Here is a 15,000-nt window from a genome sequence, read left to right on the forward strand (position 1 = left end):
ATATAATATATATATATATATAATATATATATATAATATATATATATATAATATATATATATATATAATATATATATATATTTTTTTTTCTTTCTTTCTTTCTTTTTTCTTTCTTTCTTCCTTCCTTCCCTGTGCTGAGATTTAGTTTACCAAGGTGGTAAACAGCTGATATTTAGTATAGACCCAACATTTATATTTAGGTTTGATTTTAGATTTTTGATATTATCCAGTACTCTAAGAAGCCCAAAGATTTTCCTGCTTTTTATGGGGTTATAGTCTAATATTGATGTTGTGAATTATTTCATTGGCATATTATTATGTGGCTAAAATATCCTAGTTGTATGTATTCTATTTCCTTTATGTTTTTCAGTACACATATAACCATCATTACATAATGGCCTATGAAGTATATTTGTGTCATGACTCCAGTGAGTGGATATGCTATATACATAGGCCTAACCACAAAGTCTAGATGCTGTATTTGTTATTTATCATAAATTTATGATTGGTTTCAATTTCAAACAACCTGTGGCTAGTTTCCTAGTTTCATTTCTTAGTGTTGGTAATTTTTGTTCCAGATTATTAGCAACCCCATAAAAGATTTATTGATATTTTTTTTTTTGGGGGGGGGGGGTGGTATGTATAGCCTGTGTAAAACTTTGTCATTTTTCCTCTATTTACACCCCAACGTGGATGGGAATTTCTTCATTTTAGTTATTCTATTTAAGACTTGTGTTCTTAACCCACTCGTGACGGTCCATCTGGAGGGCAGCTTCATTCATTTCTTCATTCATGCAACACCAGCTCAAATCTTCTGTGACGTGGATTGCTCTTTTTCCCATTTTCTTTATCTTGGATACAATTCTTGGCTCGGGCTTGTAATTTTCCCTTTCTTCTACTTTTTAACATGCCTTTATGTACAAAATTACCCGCATTTCCCCAACCCCACAGGATCCCCTTGTGGTCGTCGCCTTGATTTATGGGTTTTGTCTGTGCCGTCTGTGGTCCCTTTGTGAACATTAAAAATTAAAATTTTCAGTAAATCTTTTAAGTCTTGTCTGTTGTTATGGTTGTGAGTTTTTTTTTTTTTTTTTTTTTTTTTTTTTTTTAATGCTGTTTAGGTATTATTTTGATCATCATCATTAGTGACTTGTGTCATGGGTATGAGAGTCGTCATGCTGTCTATATGGAACCAAGGTAGAACCTGATTTCAATTTGGCATTTATGTTATGATTAATTGAAGTTCTTGTAACTCTCTGAAAAGGAATCATTCATCTGTCTTTGAAATTTATTGTTTTATCCTTGCTGTTAGCTTGTTTTCCTTGCTGATTCTTTGAGTCTCTGCATTACACACACGCACACTCAGACCTACACACGCATACTCACACACGCACACACTCACACGCACACACTCACACTCTCTTTACCCACATATACAGTAAACAAAGGAATTTACATATTTACATTAATTTGCGTTTCATTTTTACATTTGTAGAAAATGGCCAATGGAATATGCAGCAGTATTTTCCACTGAGGCTTTATTTAACCATTATTTTTATTCATTTATTTATTTATTTCAGGCAATACATGGTTTTCGAGAAACAGAGAGGTCCAAGTGGGGGAAAGCCTCGTCAAAGATCCTGGCCAGGTTGCAAGAATATGCTTTTCCTAACCAAGGGGAAAAGTTGGCTCTGATGCACATCCTCGACCTAGCCAAGACTGGAGTAATTAAGCCTCACGTCGACAGCATCAGGGTAAGAAAGTGTCACCGCTTTAGCTCTCCTGAATGCCGTGACAAAAGATTAATGTGAGGGATTGCCGTGCATTGCGGGTAATGAGGGTACATGCACCTGATTTTAACACGTTGATAGCGGTAAGACATGTAAGCCTATACATGCCCAACCCATTGTGATTTTTTTTTTTTTTTTTGCACAGCTTCATAAGTCTCAGTCTCTCTCTCTCTCAATCTCTTCCCCTCTCCCTCCCCACCCCCTTCCCCTACTTGGCAATCTATACTACATCAAAATATCCACACATGATAGACAAGTTTGAAAAAGACACTTGTGCTGCAATCATTGTTTGCAAATCAAATAATAACATATCAATTTAGATATTCTCTAACAATAAAGTATTGGCAATGCATGTATTGATATCGGTATCGCTTTAACAAACTGTGAAGAATCGATGTATCAGAATCGCCATAGCCAATTTTCAATTATCGATTTATCAAGTATAGCATTAGACAATTATGTGTATCTTTATCACTGCTTGTACATACACATATATGCACATATACATTCACTCATGTACAGTTCTGTGTGTACTATTCAGTGAGGCACCTTCTACTTTCAGTTCTGTGGCAACACCATCTGTGGCCTATGTTTGCTCAGTGATGCAGTTATGAGATTAGTGAATGTGGAAGACAAGACGCAAGTAGTAGACATCATGCTCTGGCGGCGGTCGCTTTATCTCATGAAGTAAGTTTGTTTTTGCTTTTTTTGTTTTGTTTGTTTACAATATTTATTTTATTTAGATTTTACTCTAGGGTGTGGGAAGACGACACGTACTTGGGACATGGAGCAAAAATAAATTGAATTGAAAATTGATAAAATGGTTTGTAAATTAAGAACCTATACTTGTTTTAATTGTCTGATTTTGAATTAGTGTAGCGAGGATTAGAGGATTAGCAGGGAGAAAAAATTGCCCAGTTAAAGACATACAGACACAGCCAGAGATAAATGAGAGGGAGAGAGAGAGAGAAAGAGACAGAGAGACAGACACAGTCACAGACACACCAACCGACAGACCTAGGCTTTACCTTCTTTACATTCATGCGCCCCTCCCTTTGCCAGGGATGCAGCTCGATACAACTACACTCACGAGGTCCTGGGAGAGAAGGAGTCCTATTTTGGTTCAGTGCCAGTGCCAAGGGAAAGGAGGATCTCCATTATGTGCCGTAACTATCCAAGGAAGGAGGATGCAACTTGATAAGCGAAAAGGTAATGAGAGGACGTTTGTGTTTTTCAGTATTTTATTTATAGAGAGAGTGTTCTTAGGTTGAATATCTTCAGAAAGGGTGTGTGCGCTTCTCAGTATTTTATTTATGGAAAAGTGTTCTTAGGTTAAAATATCTTCAGAATGCACCTTGCATTAACACAGGTTCTAAGAATACAAATTGCTTAAAACTAGACTTAAGATTGCATGAAACTAGGTTATAAGAATGCAAGGTTATCGGAACCCTATTGTCAGATTGCCCATTGTATGGAAATAGGTTTTAAGAATGCACCATGTAATCATATTGTTTTGTTTATTGAAATTTCTGCCGCATCAACATGTAAGGTCATCAGTAGCATATTTTAAAATATAGTGATAGGATTAGGCTTGGAGGCAAAACCCCCAGGTAAGGAAAGGTCATATAGCACTAGGATAAAGTACTGTAGTGAAAAAGTCAAACACGAGTTAATGATTATGACAAAATATGATAGATTTCAAAGGTTGTAGAGCGCTGTAGCTTAGTGACAAAAAGCTAGCTTTTCATCCTTTCAACATGGCTCTTAGGATGTGGACAGAAGAAGGGGATGAAAAAGAGAAGGAAAAGGAAATGCTTAATGTTTGAAACAAATAAATGTGCTAGACATCAAAGGCCATATAGTACTATTGTAAAGTATTGTGTCGGAAAGGGTAAAGAGTTAAAAATTAGGATAAAATGTGTTAGATGTCAAAGATTATAGAGCGTTTTAGGATAGTATGGTAGTGAAAAGGAAAAGAGGGGAGTAAGTAAACTAGAGGTGAGATAAGTAGAAAGGAAGGGGATTAAGGGGGTATAGGAACAATGTTCAAGGAAAATAGAGATGGCTGTTGGAAAAGTAGGGAATCCAGGGAGAGTGGGGGGGGGGGGATGTTTTAAGTCAAAGGTTAGTGTTATAAGAAAATATGGTAGTAAAAAAGGGAAAAGAGAAGTAAATGAAGTAGAACAGGGATTAATAAAATGGGAAAGGTTAAGGGGGTAGAACAATTGAGTGCATTGCAGTGTATCTGTAACTGGGGAAGGAATGGGGACATTGTTCAAGGAAAACAGAGGTGGTTGTTGGAGAAGTAGGGGGAGAAGAGTCCAGGGGATGAGAAAGGGGGATTGGGGAAAGTGGTATCATGAAAAATATATGGAGGGGAAGGGTCTGGAGAAGGACACTCTTGTGATAGAGGGGATTTATGTGAGTATTCAGGTGAGTGCAGTAAAGAGGGTAGGGTATGTTGGGAGGGTAGGGTATGTTGGGAGGGTGTAGGGGGAAGGGGGGTGGCTGGAGCTTGAGGAGGAGGAGGAGGAGGAGGAGGAGGAGGATGGTTATCTGCAAATATTTTACATGAAGGAGTAGGAACAGAGGGATTAGGGGGTGGATTAGGAAGCGGAGTGTTCCCTTGGATCATATTTAGGAAGTTTTGGATGTCTTCAAGGGTTTCTGGAGGGGGTTTGGTTGAAGAGGACTGAGAGACAAAGGTTCTCTTGTGAGAAGAGCAGATAGATATCTGAGGCGCAGAAGAGGAGGAAGGTGCAGGAGGTGGAATGTAATGTTTAGATTGCCTGGTGCAACAAGTAAAGTGAGGAGGAGTGGTAGGTATCGGGGAAGAGGTAGAGAGTGGAGTATCTGGATTTAGGCTGGAAAACAAATTTGATGGGTGGATAGGCTGAGTAGAGGTAGGGTGGATTAGGGTATAGGGAAGAGATACTGGGGGAGATGCAGAAACATGTTGTGAAGATGGTGGGGGAACAGAGAGGAGGACTGTTTTGGAACAAGTTGAGAGAAAAACCTCGTCGTCGTGCTTCTTGTCTGGCCTCGAGTAGAGTGAGGCCTAGTTTGAATCTGAGGACTGTTACCTCACATTCGAGCTTATAGGCAGGGCAGCTCCTATAAAATACATTATGGGAGTCTCCACAACTGGCACATGAACGTGACTGAGCAGGTCAGTGGGCTGTGGAGTGACAGTGTTTGGCTGGGTGGCCAAAACGCCAACATTTCTGACATTGATGAGGAAGGAGTCGATATGGTGAGACTTGGTAGGACAATCCACCAATATAAACTTCACGGGGAGGTTGTCTGCAGAAGCTAATCTTGGCAATATTAACATGAGACTTACGCTAAATTTCAGTCAGACCAGTTCTTGTATTTGGGGGGATAAATACCGTTCAAGTACAAGTATTAAGATAGGGGTGAGATTTGGCAGGAATTGGTTTGCCAGTGAGGTCAGTTAGGGTAGATAGTGCACGAGCTTGGGATTCCGATGTAACTGTGAAAAGGCGTGAACGAACAGAGTGACTGCGAAAGTAACCTTGCCTACTTGTTTCTGGAGGCACTGCTGAAAGACAAAGGTATTCGTAGAATAGGGGGCTGTAGGGGGAATCACAAAGAATGTCTCACTTGACTGGGCTAAAGAGAATACTCAAATGGTTTGCAGAGGTAGAGGCAGAAGAAGGACGATGGCGAGAAGATGGGTTGGTGTGGAGTGGAGTAGTTTTGTGGGGAGGACAATAAGGATGAAGAATAGTAATAGGGGAAGAGGGGGTAGACATTGAAGAAGACTGTACAGTAGGAGTAGGGGAGGAGAATGTTGGGTGAGAGGAAGGGGTGTTCTGAGTAATAACCTGCTTGGGTGTTTTGGAATAGATAGAGTTGTTAGTAAGTTAGTAACCATCAGAATCAAATTTAGATAGGCTATATTTGATGAAGGGGCAAGCCTTAATGTGCCTATCAAGGTAAAGAATCTTCATTATTGGCCATGGTGAGCCTGAATAAAATGGGTAAAAGAAACAGTCTACCCCTCAGGGTCCCCATAAGGGGTAAGGGCTTGGCAATTAACCAAGGGAATACCGTGCCCATGGCTTCCAGAGGCCGTTCATAACTGACACAAAGTCAGCCTTTCATCCTTTCAGCACAGCTCTCACACCTTAGGAATGGGATAGAAGGGGATGAAGAAGATACGGAAGAGGAAAGGGGAAAAGAAAAGACCAAGCAAAATTAGATGAGGTGAGGGCTGATTTCTGAGATTCGACCACATCAGGTAAATAGTTAAGGCAGTAACTTTCATTGCTGGTGTTTGTTATGGGCACAATAGTACAAGAAATATTCTGACTTTCATGTGTGAATGAAAGGCCCATTCACACAAGCACTTTTTCTGTCATTTTTTTCATTTCTGACTGAAATTGAGGCTTTCTGCAAGTGTGACATGCAAAGAGTATCGTCTCCCAGACAAAGATGGCTGGAGGTTCTGTATAACTAGAATGCTTCTCAGTTGGTGAATTAGATAGAAGTTAATATTTTTTCTTTAAAAATAATGCAATTCCCTGGATCTCACTTAGTTTGCTGTAGTGTGATAGGGTCCCCAGTCCATTTCCATATAAAAGTTCATATGGAAATGCAAAAAACGACAGAAAAAATGCTCATGTGATAAGGCCTAAACTGCACACTGAAAAGGGCTTGTCAATCAGAAGAATGAAATCCCACCTATGTAATTTTAAAGTCAAGCAGTATGTACTCTTTATGCTAAGATATATTACGTGGGTGTGTTTGTGTGTGAGCGTGTGTGAGTGGGTGTGGGCGGGTGTGGGCATGTAAAAAAGAAAGAAATGGACCTAACATCAACAGTATTGTGCTTCTGTTTCAGAGTGGTGACTTTGTGATCCAGTCAACATGTATAGCAGAGATGTAGGTGTTAATTTGAAAAAGAAAAGTATGTTCACCTTTTACTTTTTTATTTTCCTCTTTTTGATAAGAAGTTCTAATGAAACAAGACAAAGATATGAAAGAAAAGAGACAAGGAAAGGAACACAGAGGCAAGATAAAGACAAGCACAAAAACAGGAAGAAACGTGAAAAAAAGATAGCCAATGTTCAGAACAAGACAAACAAAAATGCACAAGATGAAAATAAATGTAGGTAAAAACGAGACGAAAACGGTACAACAAAGTTCTCAAAGATTTTAAAACGTGCAAAACCGAAAACGAAGAGGAAATTGCCAAGACAATGGATGTCATGTCCATAAATTTGATCGAGATAACTGAGATTACGTTTGTTGTTTGTATCAATACAAACAAAAATAACAAAACAGATCTTTTCAATCCTTATTTAAATTCATGAGATAACACAGAACAACAGGTTATCGGAATCATTTTTCTCTCATTCTCTCTCTCCATCTCCCTTTGTAATAGTAAGACAAGTAGCGGTTGTGGTAATAACCGTTTATAATGATTAAAGCAGCATTGATGATTTTGATGAAAATAACAGTATTCATACTAGTAATAGCACTGAGAATAATTGTTTTAAAATGTAAAAGCAATACTAGTATTACTCAATTGTAATTACATAAAAATCTGACATTAATATTGCACACACTAATGCCCTGGTCAGACAGGTTTAACGTAAGAGTAACGCAACGGACTTGGAAATTTTAGGCCCTAAACGTTGGTGGTGAGTTACTCATTCGTCAGTCGCGCCGGTGGTGCCTTGTTGGAGCGCCGGCTTACTTTGGGGTGCGCCGATGACGAGGAGACCCCGGGAAAATTAAGGGACAACCCTAAAACTATCGGCGTAAAAAAAAATCGCCAGGTATCATCAGTACTCTCGCGGTAGTCGTACGCTTCTCAAACGTTTGTCACCCCGGCGGTACGGTCAGCCTGCGCCTGCGTTTCGTCAATATCATCGGCGAACTTGCATTTTCCGCTTTCGCTGGTGTAGGACCAGAGTAACAGTGCTGTTTTATTACACTAACGTGTGAGGGGCGTAAGTCGACGAATATAAGCGCACCATAGATTACCAATCGCTGGACTGGATTTCAAACGGATTGTTTACTGCCCCCTTGGTGGTTTTCGCTGGCTTGCGCTACTTCCAATTCGTGTTGCGGTAGTGATCCGCTGGTGGTTATTTTGTGGTGCTTTGGTGTTGCGCTGAATAATGGGCGTTTTGGGGTCATTTTGGTGAAGAAAGCCGGTGTTATGGAATAACTTTTTCAGCAATCATTACCTTGATTTACTCTAACACTACAGAAGTCTAAGGGCTTGTAAATGTATTGATGGAGAGAGTTGTCTATTATCTTAGATCACTTAGAAGTTATTGTGAAGGCTACATGACTATGAACAGAAAAAAGTCTGATATTGGCAAGAAAATTCTATTTCATCGTCAGGAGGGGCAGTTGCCTCCACTGCCAGCATGCCACTGTAAAGAACTGTATAAATATTGAAACACATTAAGAAGACGTTAAAAGCATAAATATGGAACAGACACTGATAATTATTAAAAAAAAAATAACAGCACGTAGTAACACATGGACTACTTGGCATGTCGCAGCAATGAGTTACGCGGCCAGTGTCGTCTTGTCCCTCGCAATGTAAACAAGATTGAGCGCTTTCTGAGCGTTGATATTCAGAGGCCATTTTCGTCATTTAGCGGTAAATATGAGACCACTGCCGTTGCATCTTTGTTTATACCATTTCCTACGCTCTCTAAGATGGCGTGTCCAATTCCCTTTTTCTCTCGGCGTCGCTCTTGGTCATTTTTACCAGACTCTTTTCCTGTCCTTTCGGTTTCCTTAGCTGGCGCTGCCTACCTTGAAGTATCAGTCTTTTCAAAATATGTTTAAGAATGCTTGAGGATTAGGAAAGAAACGCCCTCTTGTGCAGCAGAACAGGTTTATGTATTTTCAAAGAATACAAATGGGCCGCGGGGACACCTTGACGTTGCGGTCGAGACGTGTGACCACTTTTAAACTAGAAAATAATAGACAAAACAACTAAAATATATGGGATTAAAAGTGATAAATAGATAAAACCATATATAAATCATTTATATGAAAACAAAGACTGAACTGACAGTCAACAAGTGCATCTCTCCACAAACATCATAATTTCAGTTAAGTGTATGAATTCCCACATCGTAAATAAAAAAGGGGGAAGAGATGCACGCCGCAAAGAGAAGAGATACTCATGCACGCCGCAAGAGATATCGCACACAATTCAGCATGCACACTTACTCGCAGACACGTACACGAGTCTAAACGCACGCACAATCATACGCAAATATACATATACATAAAAACATGCACATCACACACGCACATGTGTACGCTATGGTAGGATACTCAACCACACGCGGAACAATATCTGTAGTGATCATCTAAAGAGGGGGGGAGGGGGGGGGGTGCTGAGTGGTGTGTCGCTCTACAGAATCCTTCCTCCTGATGCGGGTCGAATCAGCCAACAGAGACCTGAAAAGACGAAAGAAATTGACTACAGATACAGCAGAAAAGTCCCCGATTGGTGTTCTGTGCAGGCGTGGCGAAACAAGACACGGTGGCGGCGAGATGATACCACTCTCCATCAGGCTGGGTAAGGTTCCTGCTTATTACCCGGAAATAATTATATGCGGATATGCTTGCGTGCCGTACGCGTAACACTGGCCAAGAAGAAAAGCCGAGCTTGACGTCTGACAGCACAGAGAGGACTGGGCCGGGAAGAGACGTAAACCAGCAACAAAAGAGTAGAGTAAGAAAGCAACAGAAGAGTAAGAACAGATTTAAAAAATAAAAGTAAAACAAGAAAATCATAAAACTGAAATAAGAGCAAGAGTTAAACAGTAATATAAGATCAGGAATAGAACAGTAAAAGCAAGATGCGAGAATGAAACAGGAAATAAAAGAGCAAGAATAAAAGTTCACATGTAAAAGTAAATAAATAAAAAACTAGTAAAGAACAGGTGCTACTTGGTGTCGAACAGCTACACAAACAAATTACAGGAACTGAAATCACAAAGGACACTGAAACCTCAAAATCAGTAAAGATTCACATGGAAAGTCCATGTCAAGAACGCTACTCAAGTTATATCCTGGCTGGTTGCTTAAGGTCACCCGTCATTCGGTCACTGATCAGCTCAAAAGCATAAAATTGGGGAGGGTATGTAGTATATCAGGGAAATTATGGGGTAAAATAGGTTTAAATGAATTTAAAATAGGTTTGAATCAAATTAGATTAAATTAAATATAGGTTTAATTTTTTCCATATATACCTCGGTATATATGACAAAATAGAGCTACATCCATACTGTAAACGATAAACCAAATACCTTTATAAATAAAAAAAACAAAACCATGTATTCTCAAAGTGATATTTTGAAATTGCATGGCCTCCATAATGTTTCCCAGAGTTTATCAGCGTAAAAATAACGCAATAATGGTAAAAGAAATGTCTAAATATAGATTAAAACTTACCCCATGTCACACATTGTTCCGATATGGGAAGCAAATGTAAAGAGACAGTAGTATAGTTAGCTTGTTAGGAATGAATAAAGGTAATAAGGAAAACAAAAAATATAGTACCTACAATAGATAGGAAAACAAATATAATGTACAAACACGAAAAGAAGGAGAGGAAGTAAGAGAAGAAATAAAGGAAAACAAAATTATTACAAGGGAGTGTTTTCAAGTTGGTAGAAATTGGTCACAGAAAACGAAAGATAATAAACCAAGGACTGTTATATCTGGAAAACTTTCGTTCGCTAGTTTCTAAAGTCTGAATTGCTGCGTTTTTATTTATTTTTTCGGCATTTGGTGCTCTTGATGGGTCCATATATCAAACTGGGTTATTTACTAAAGTCTTACTTCTTTGTTGCCACTTTATAGTCTTAAGAATAACTCACAATCAACAGAACACTGCAACATTTCTCACCAGCCTTCTGACACGAAATGACGAGCTGTCAAACCAAGTGGGTTGGCGACAAAGTCTAAAACGCACAATGTGCATAACATTCTAAAGAACTGTAGATAAATCGGTGCAGGTAAATTTTCAGCCAGTCGCCTTTAAAACGAAAAATAACATATGCAAGCGATAGAGCGAGTGTTTCTAAGAAACTTCTCTTCTATGTACTTCAACCGCAACTCAAAAAAAAAGTTATTGGACACGCAAGTCTATCTCAATATTTTAAAAATCGCCTTACCTTTTGTAAAAAAAAAAAAAAAAAAAAAAAAAAAAAAAAAAAAAAAAAAAAAAAAAAAAATGATGCCGTTTCCATTTTTATATTTATTGTAATAACTGATTATCGTGTGTAAATTGAGCTCACATACCGTTACATGGAGTTTTTGTTTTTGCTTTGAAAGATATAACAATACAGCACATTTACTACAATATTATCGAGTATTCATAGCAACAAAAATATTTCTTACGCTGTGCAAATCGGTCTCGCCCATATTACGAGCAAGAAGAGTGAAGAAATGCGCTGGATTTTCAAATACAAAAAATGTTATCGCATGAATTGCACGCGAAACATTTTGAAAAATGTATTTTACACTACATGCGCATGGCTGTCATGAAAACCAATAGTATTACAGCAAATGCTACTGACTAATCGCGTGACACCGTTCGTGGAACAGGTATGCACAGTGGTTGAGTAAAACGAATGGAATAACTCTTACCACAATGGACCTCAGGTGCGAATACCGTGAAGATCGACATACATGGTACTGTGGCAAATAAAAAAAACTAAACGTCGAAATAGTTGCGTTTTCTCAATCAGCGATTACCAGCCCCCTGTATAGCGATGGAGGCGCAACAATAGAAGGTTAGTAATATTTAAATTGGTTATAATGAGAACCGGCATATTACACACACAAATATTGCACTATATATATATATATATATATATATATATATATATATATATATATATATATATATCTTTTAAAATATTAATCAAATGCGAGTGACAATAATTCTCTACGTGTAATATTAAAATAAATGCAATATCAAATGTATGAACGGTTTGGCATAATTACAGTTTATTGCATAAACTACAATTAAATCGTTGCACCATCAGCGCACGCTCGACTAATTCGGCCAAAAAGAAATCGTAGTTAGGATAAGTTAAATTAATCAGCGCGGCCTCTAAATGACCGCCATGGAATTATATAAATAGCCGCTCATACGCACATACATATACTCTACATATTAGAAGTACAAATAATTAAATTTCTTGTTTTTTACATTATTAATCATAAAGATATGTAAATTGTATCTCGAATGCTATGAAAATTTCTTCAGGAGTGCCAACATCAACGTCGATAAAGTAGACAGAAATGATGGCGGTATTTGTTACAGAGAGCGACGCACCCTCCCAGAGACAAAGTCGAAAAATTTGATTTTTTCTCCAGGGAATCCAATGATTTCATCGATTTTCAGCGTTGTTTCTTCTGCAAATTAACTGTTCTGGAGATCGAGTACCACTTTTCCATCGACGATCTTGATTTGATAGTCCCATTAGCAGGGGAGGGCATGAAGTATATCAGGGAAATTATGGGGTAAAACAGGCTTACATAAGAATAATAAAGTTAAAAATGCATAAAACTAGCACTGAAAACGCTTAAAATCGGCCAATGAAACTACAGATGTAGCCACCATCTTTGAAATTCTACATGCTGATGCGCCAGGAAAAAAAAACAAACTCTACGGGAACTCAACCCATCTTTCGGCAAGTGTCTCAGGAATTTACACATTTCAAACTCCCCCCAAAATCGGATTGACCAATAAACCAACCTAATATATCAATATAAATTGGCGTGATTCTATGTAAGGGTACAGATAAATAATAAAATATGCAAATCAAGTATTACAACATTAATAAAGACTTTAAAAGCATAAATGTGTAACAGCAGATACAGATAATTAGCCAAATATCGATTTGACAAGCGCGCAGTAACACACGGACTAGTTCGGGCATCGCGATAATGCGATCAGGGGTCAGTGTTTTGTTATTCCTGGCAAGTTCCTGGACTCTGAATTCTAGCGGCATCCGCACATTATATTTTCGTCATTTAGCAGTGACTGTAACGACGCTGCAGCTTAAACTATGTTCAATCCTACTCTATTTCTTCCGCTCTTTAAGATGGCGGTGTCCTTTTCTCTTTATCTACACACGTCAGTGTCTGAAACCTCTACCTAAACGTGTAATTATAAAACACTGATATTTAGCAAATTACAAAATTTGTCAAGCGCATAGTAACATGAACTACTTGGGTTATCGCAGTAATGAATTATGCAGTCAATGTTTTGTTTTTCCTGGCAAGATAAACAAGAGGCATCTTTTCCAGTGGCAATTAGAGTGTCGCGAGACACGTCGCAACACCAAAAGCTGTCTCGTGATTGGAGGCGAGACAGGCCTCTAAGCTCTGCCCATTTCTGAGACGTAATGCTATTCTGCTATACTGGTTATTTTCCCAACAGGTAAACAGTATTTTGGAATATGACATCCAAGATGGCTTTTGATATCTTATGGTGGGTAGTGTGATGTTATAGATATCCAATATAAGTACGAATATGCATGAAATATCCGAAGTAGGAGGAATGCATCTGGCAACTTGATTAAAGGTAACCGTCTGCTTGATTCCTGTCGCACAAGAGGTGTCACGTTTCCCGTAACTGCTGGAAAAGATGCCTAAGATGAGCGAGGGAGTGAGCAGTGCTAGGCTGGGGATATTTTCATCGGTTAATTTTTCGATTATGAGAATCGGGACTTCCCAGACAATATTTATATCATCAGATTTATTTTCATGTGATGAGAACGAGTCTGATGATCATTTCCGTTGCAATCACAGCCGATGATCTTGATGTATCAAGTCCTGTTAGCAGGGGAGGGCATGAAGTGTATCAGGGAAATTATCGGGTAAAACAGGCTTAAATAAGAATAATAGCAAACAGAAACGTGTAAAACTAGCACAAAAAACGCTAAAAATCGGCTCATGAAACGCTACGGACATGTCTGGCACCTTTGAAAGTCTACACTCTGACGCGGCAGAGTTTGAAAAATTCTACGGGAATTCAACCTATCTTTCGGCAAAACCTACGGGATTTCACACCTTCCAGACCCCCAAAAAACGTCCTAACCCATAACCCAACCTAATCTAACAATTTACGGTGCCGTGACTAGGTGTGCCCGAGGGGAGGATTGATGGGGGGCAAGCCCCCCAACATCCCCCGGGACACATTCGCTTCACCTAGGTATGTACGGCAAGATAGAGCTACATCCATACTGTAAACAATAAACCAAATACCTATATATATATCGAAGGACCGAACTGTCAATTTTCCTTCGCTTCTTTCGATCGGTCTATTGTGGATCTAGACCGTGGATCGCTTCGTTTTTATCGCTTTTTTCAGGATTTGCGGTACTTGATGGCCTCAGAAATCGAACTGCGATAGTTATTAAGGTCTTTTTCTTCTTCGTTTCCACTAGTCTTAAGAACAACCTAGAATCGATGTAACACCAAAACTGAAACATTTCTTGCCGATCTCCTGTCACTGGACTGCCAAGGGATCATCCTATCAAACCAGGCGGAAAAATGCGAAAATGCGCCTGTGCAGAAGGTGCTTCATACCAATCTCCTTAAATCACTGTCTAATAAATCTTGAAACATGAAAATGAGGTATAACAACATTAATAAAGGCCTTTGAAAGCATATATGTGGAACAGCAGACACTGATAATTAGCCAAATATCGTTTTAACAATGGTGTAGTAATACATGAACTACTTAACAGAACGCAAGAATGAGTTGACTGGTCACTATTTTGTTTACATTCATGATGTCAACAGGGCGAGGGACTTGAAAAAGTCGTGTAACTCCTTTATTTGTGATTTGCGCACCTTTTGCCATGAAAAGTGTCTTAGTTTATGTCAAGGTAACCATTCCATATCTTTTTTTTTCAGTAACCCTGATTGTTATCCGCGGTAATTTTTCCGTTTCGTCATTTAGCGGTGAATATTTCTGACTTTCTTACGCTCTAAAAGATGGCGTTGTTAATTTCCCTCTATAGCCGTGCGTCGCTTTAAGTAACCTATACCAATATTAAGAACTCCGGCCGTGTGAGGGTGTTGTGATCTTAGTATCTGATGGATATTTCTTTTCACTATTACCCTCTAAAATATGTCAGTGTTCACTTGTCTCTATCCTCGCGCGTCGATCTCGGTAACT

The 15,000-nt window shown here is 38.8% G+C and overlaps 2 protein-coding genes across 12 annotated transcripts in view; one reads left to right on the forward strand and one right to left on the reverse strand.

The window, feature by feature from the left end:
• Positions 1-6,735, forward strand: part of LOC113802631 (alpha-ketoglutarate-dependent dioxygenase alkB homolog 7, mitochondrial) — an 8,986-nt gene extending 2,251 nt beyond the window's left edge. Inside the window, exons 2-6 of one of the 11 annotated variants that reach the window (XR_011399738.1) lie at positions 1,581-1,754; positions 2,353-2,477; positions 2,853-2,999; positions 5,911-6,054; positions 6,658-6,735. Coding sequence is in view for 2 of the 11 variants with exons in the window: in XM_027353239.2 (XP_027209040.2) it covers positions 1,581-1,754; positions 2,353-2,477; positions 2,853-2,988 (435 nt within the window). In the remaining 9 variants the exon portion in view is untranslated. The remainder of the gene's footprint in view (positions 1-1,580; positions 1,755-2,352; positions 2,478-2,852; positions 3,000-5,910; positions 6,055-6,657) is intronic. The other 10 variants (XR_011399739.1, XR_003475441.2, XR_011399740.1 and 7 more) reach the window with 10 other exon arrangements.
• A 1,621-nt stretch (positions 6,736-8,356) lies between these two features.
• LOC113802633 (cartilage oligomeric matrix protein) overlaps positions 8,357-15,000 on the reverse strand; it is a 16,825-nt gene continuing 10,181 nt past the window's right edge. The window contains exon 9 of the mRNA XM_070141994.1: positions 8,357-9,251. The gene's annotated coding sequence lies outside the window, so the exon portion shown is untranslated. The remainder of the gene's footprint in view (positions 9,252-15,000) is intronic.

The sequence above is a fragment of the Penaeus vannamei genome, chromosome 28 (genome assembly GCF_042767895.1).
Source record: "Penaeus vannamei isolate JL-2024 chromosome 28, ASM4276789v1, whole genome shotgun sequence".
NCBI lineage: Eukaryota > Metazoa > Arthropoda > Malacostraca > Decapoda > Penaeidae > Penaeus > Penaeus vannamei.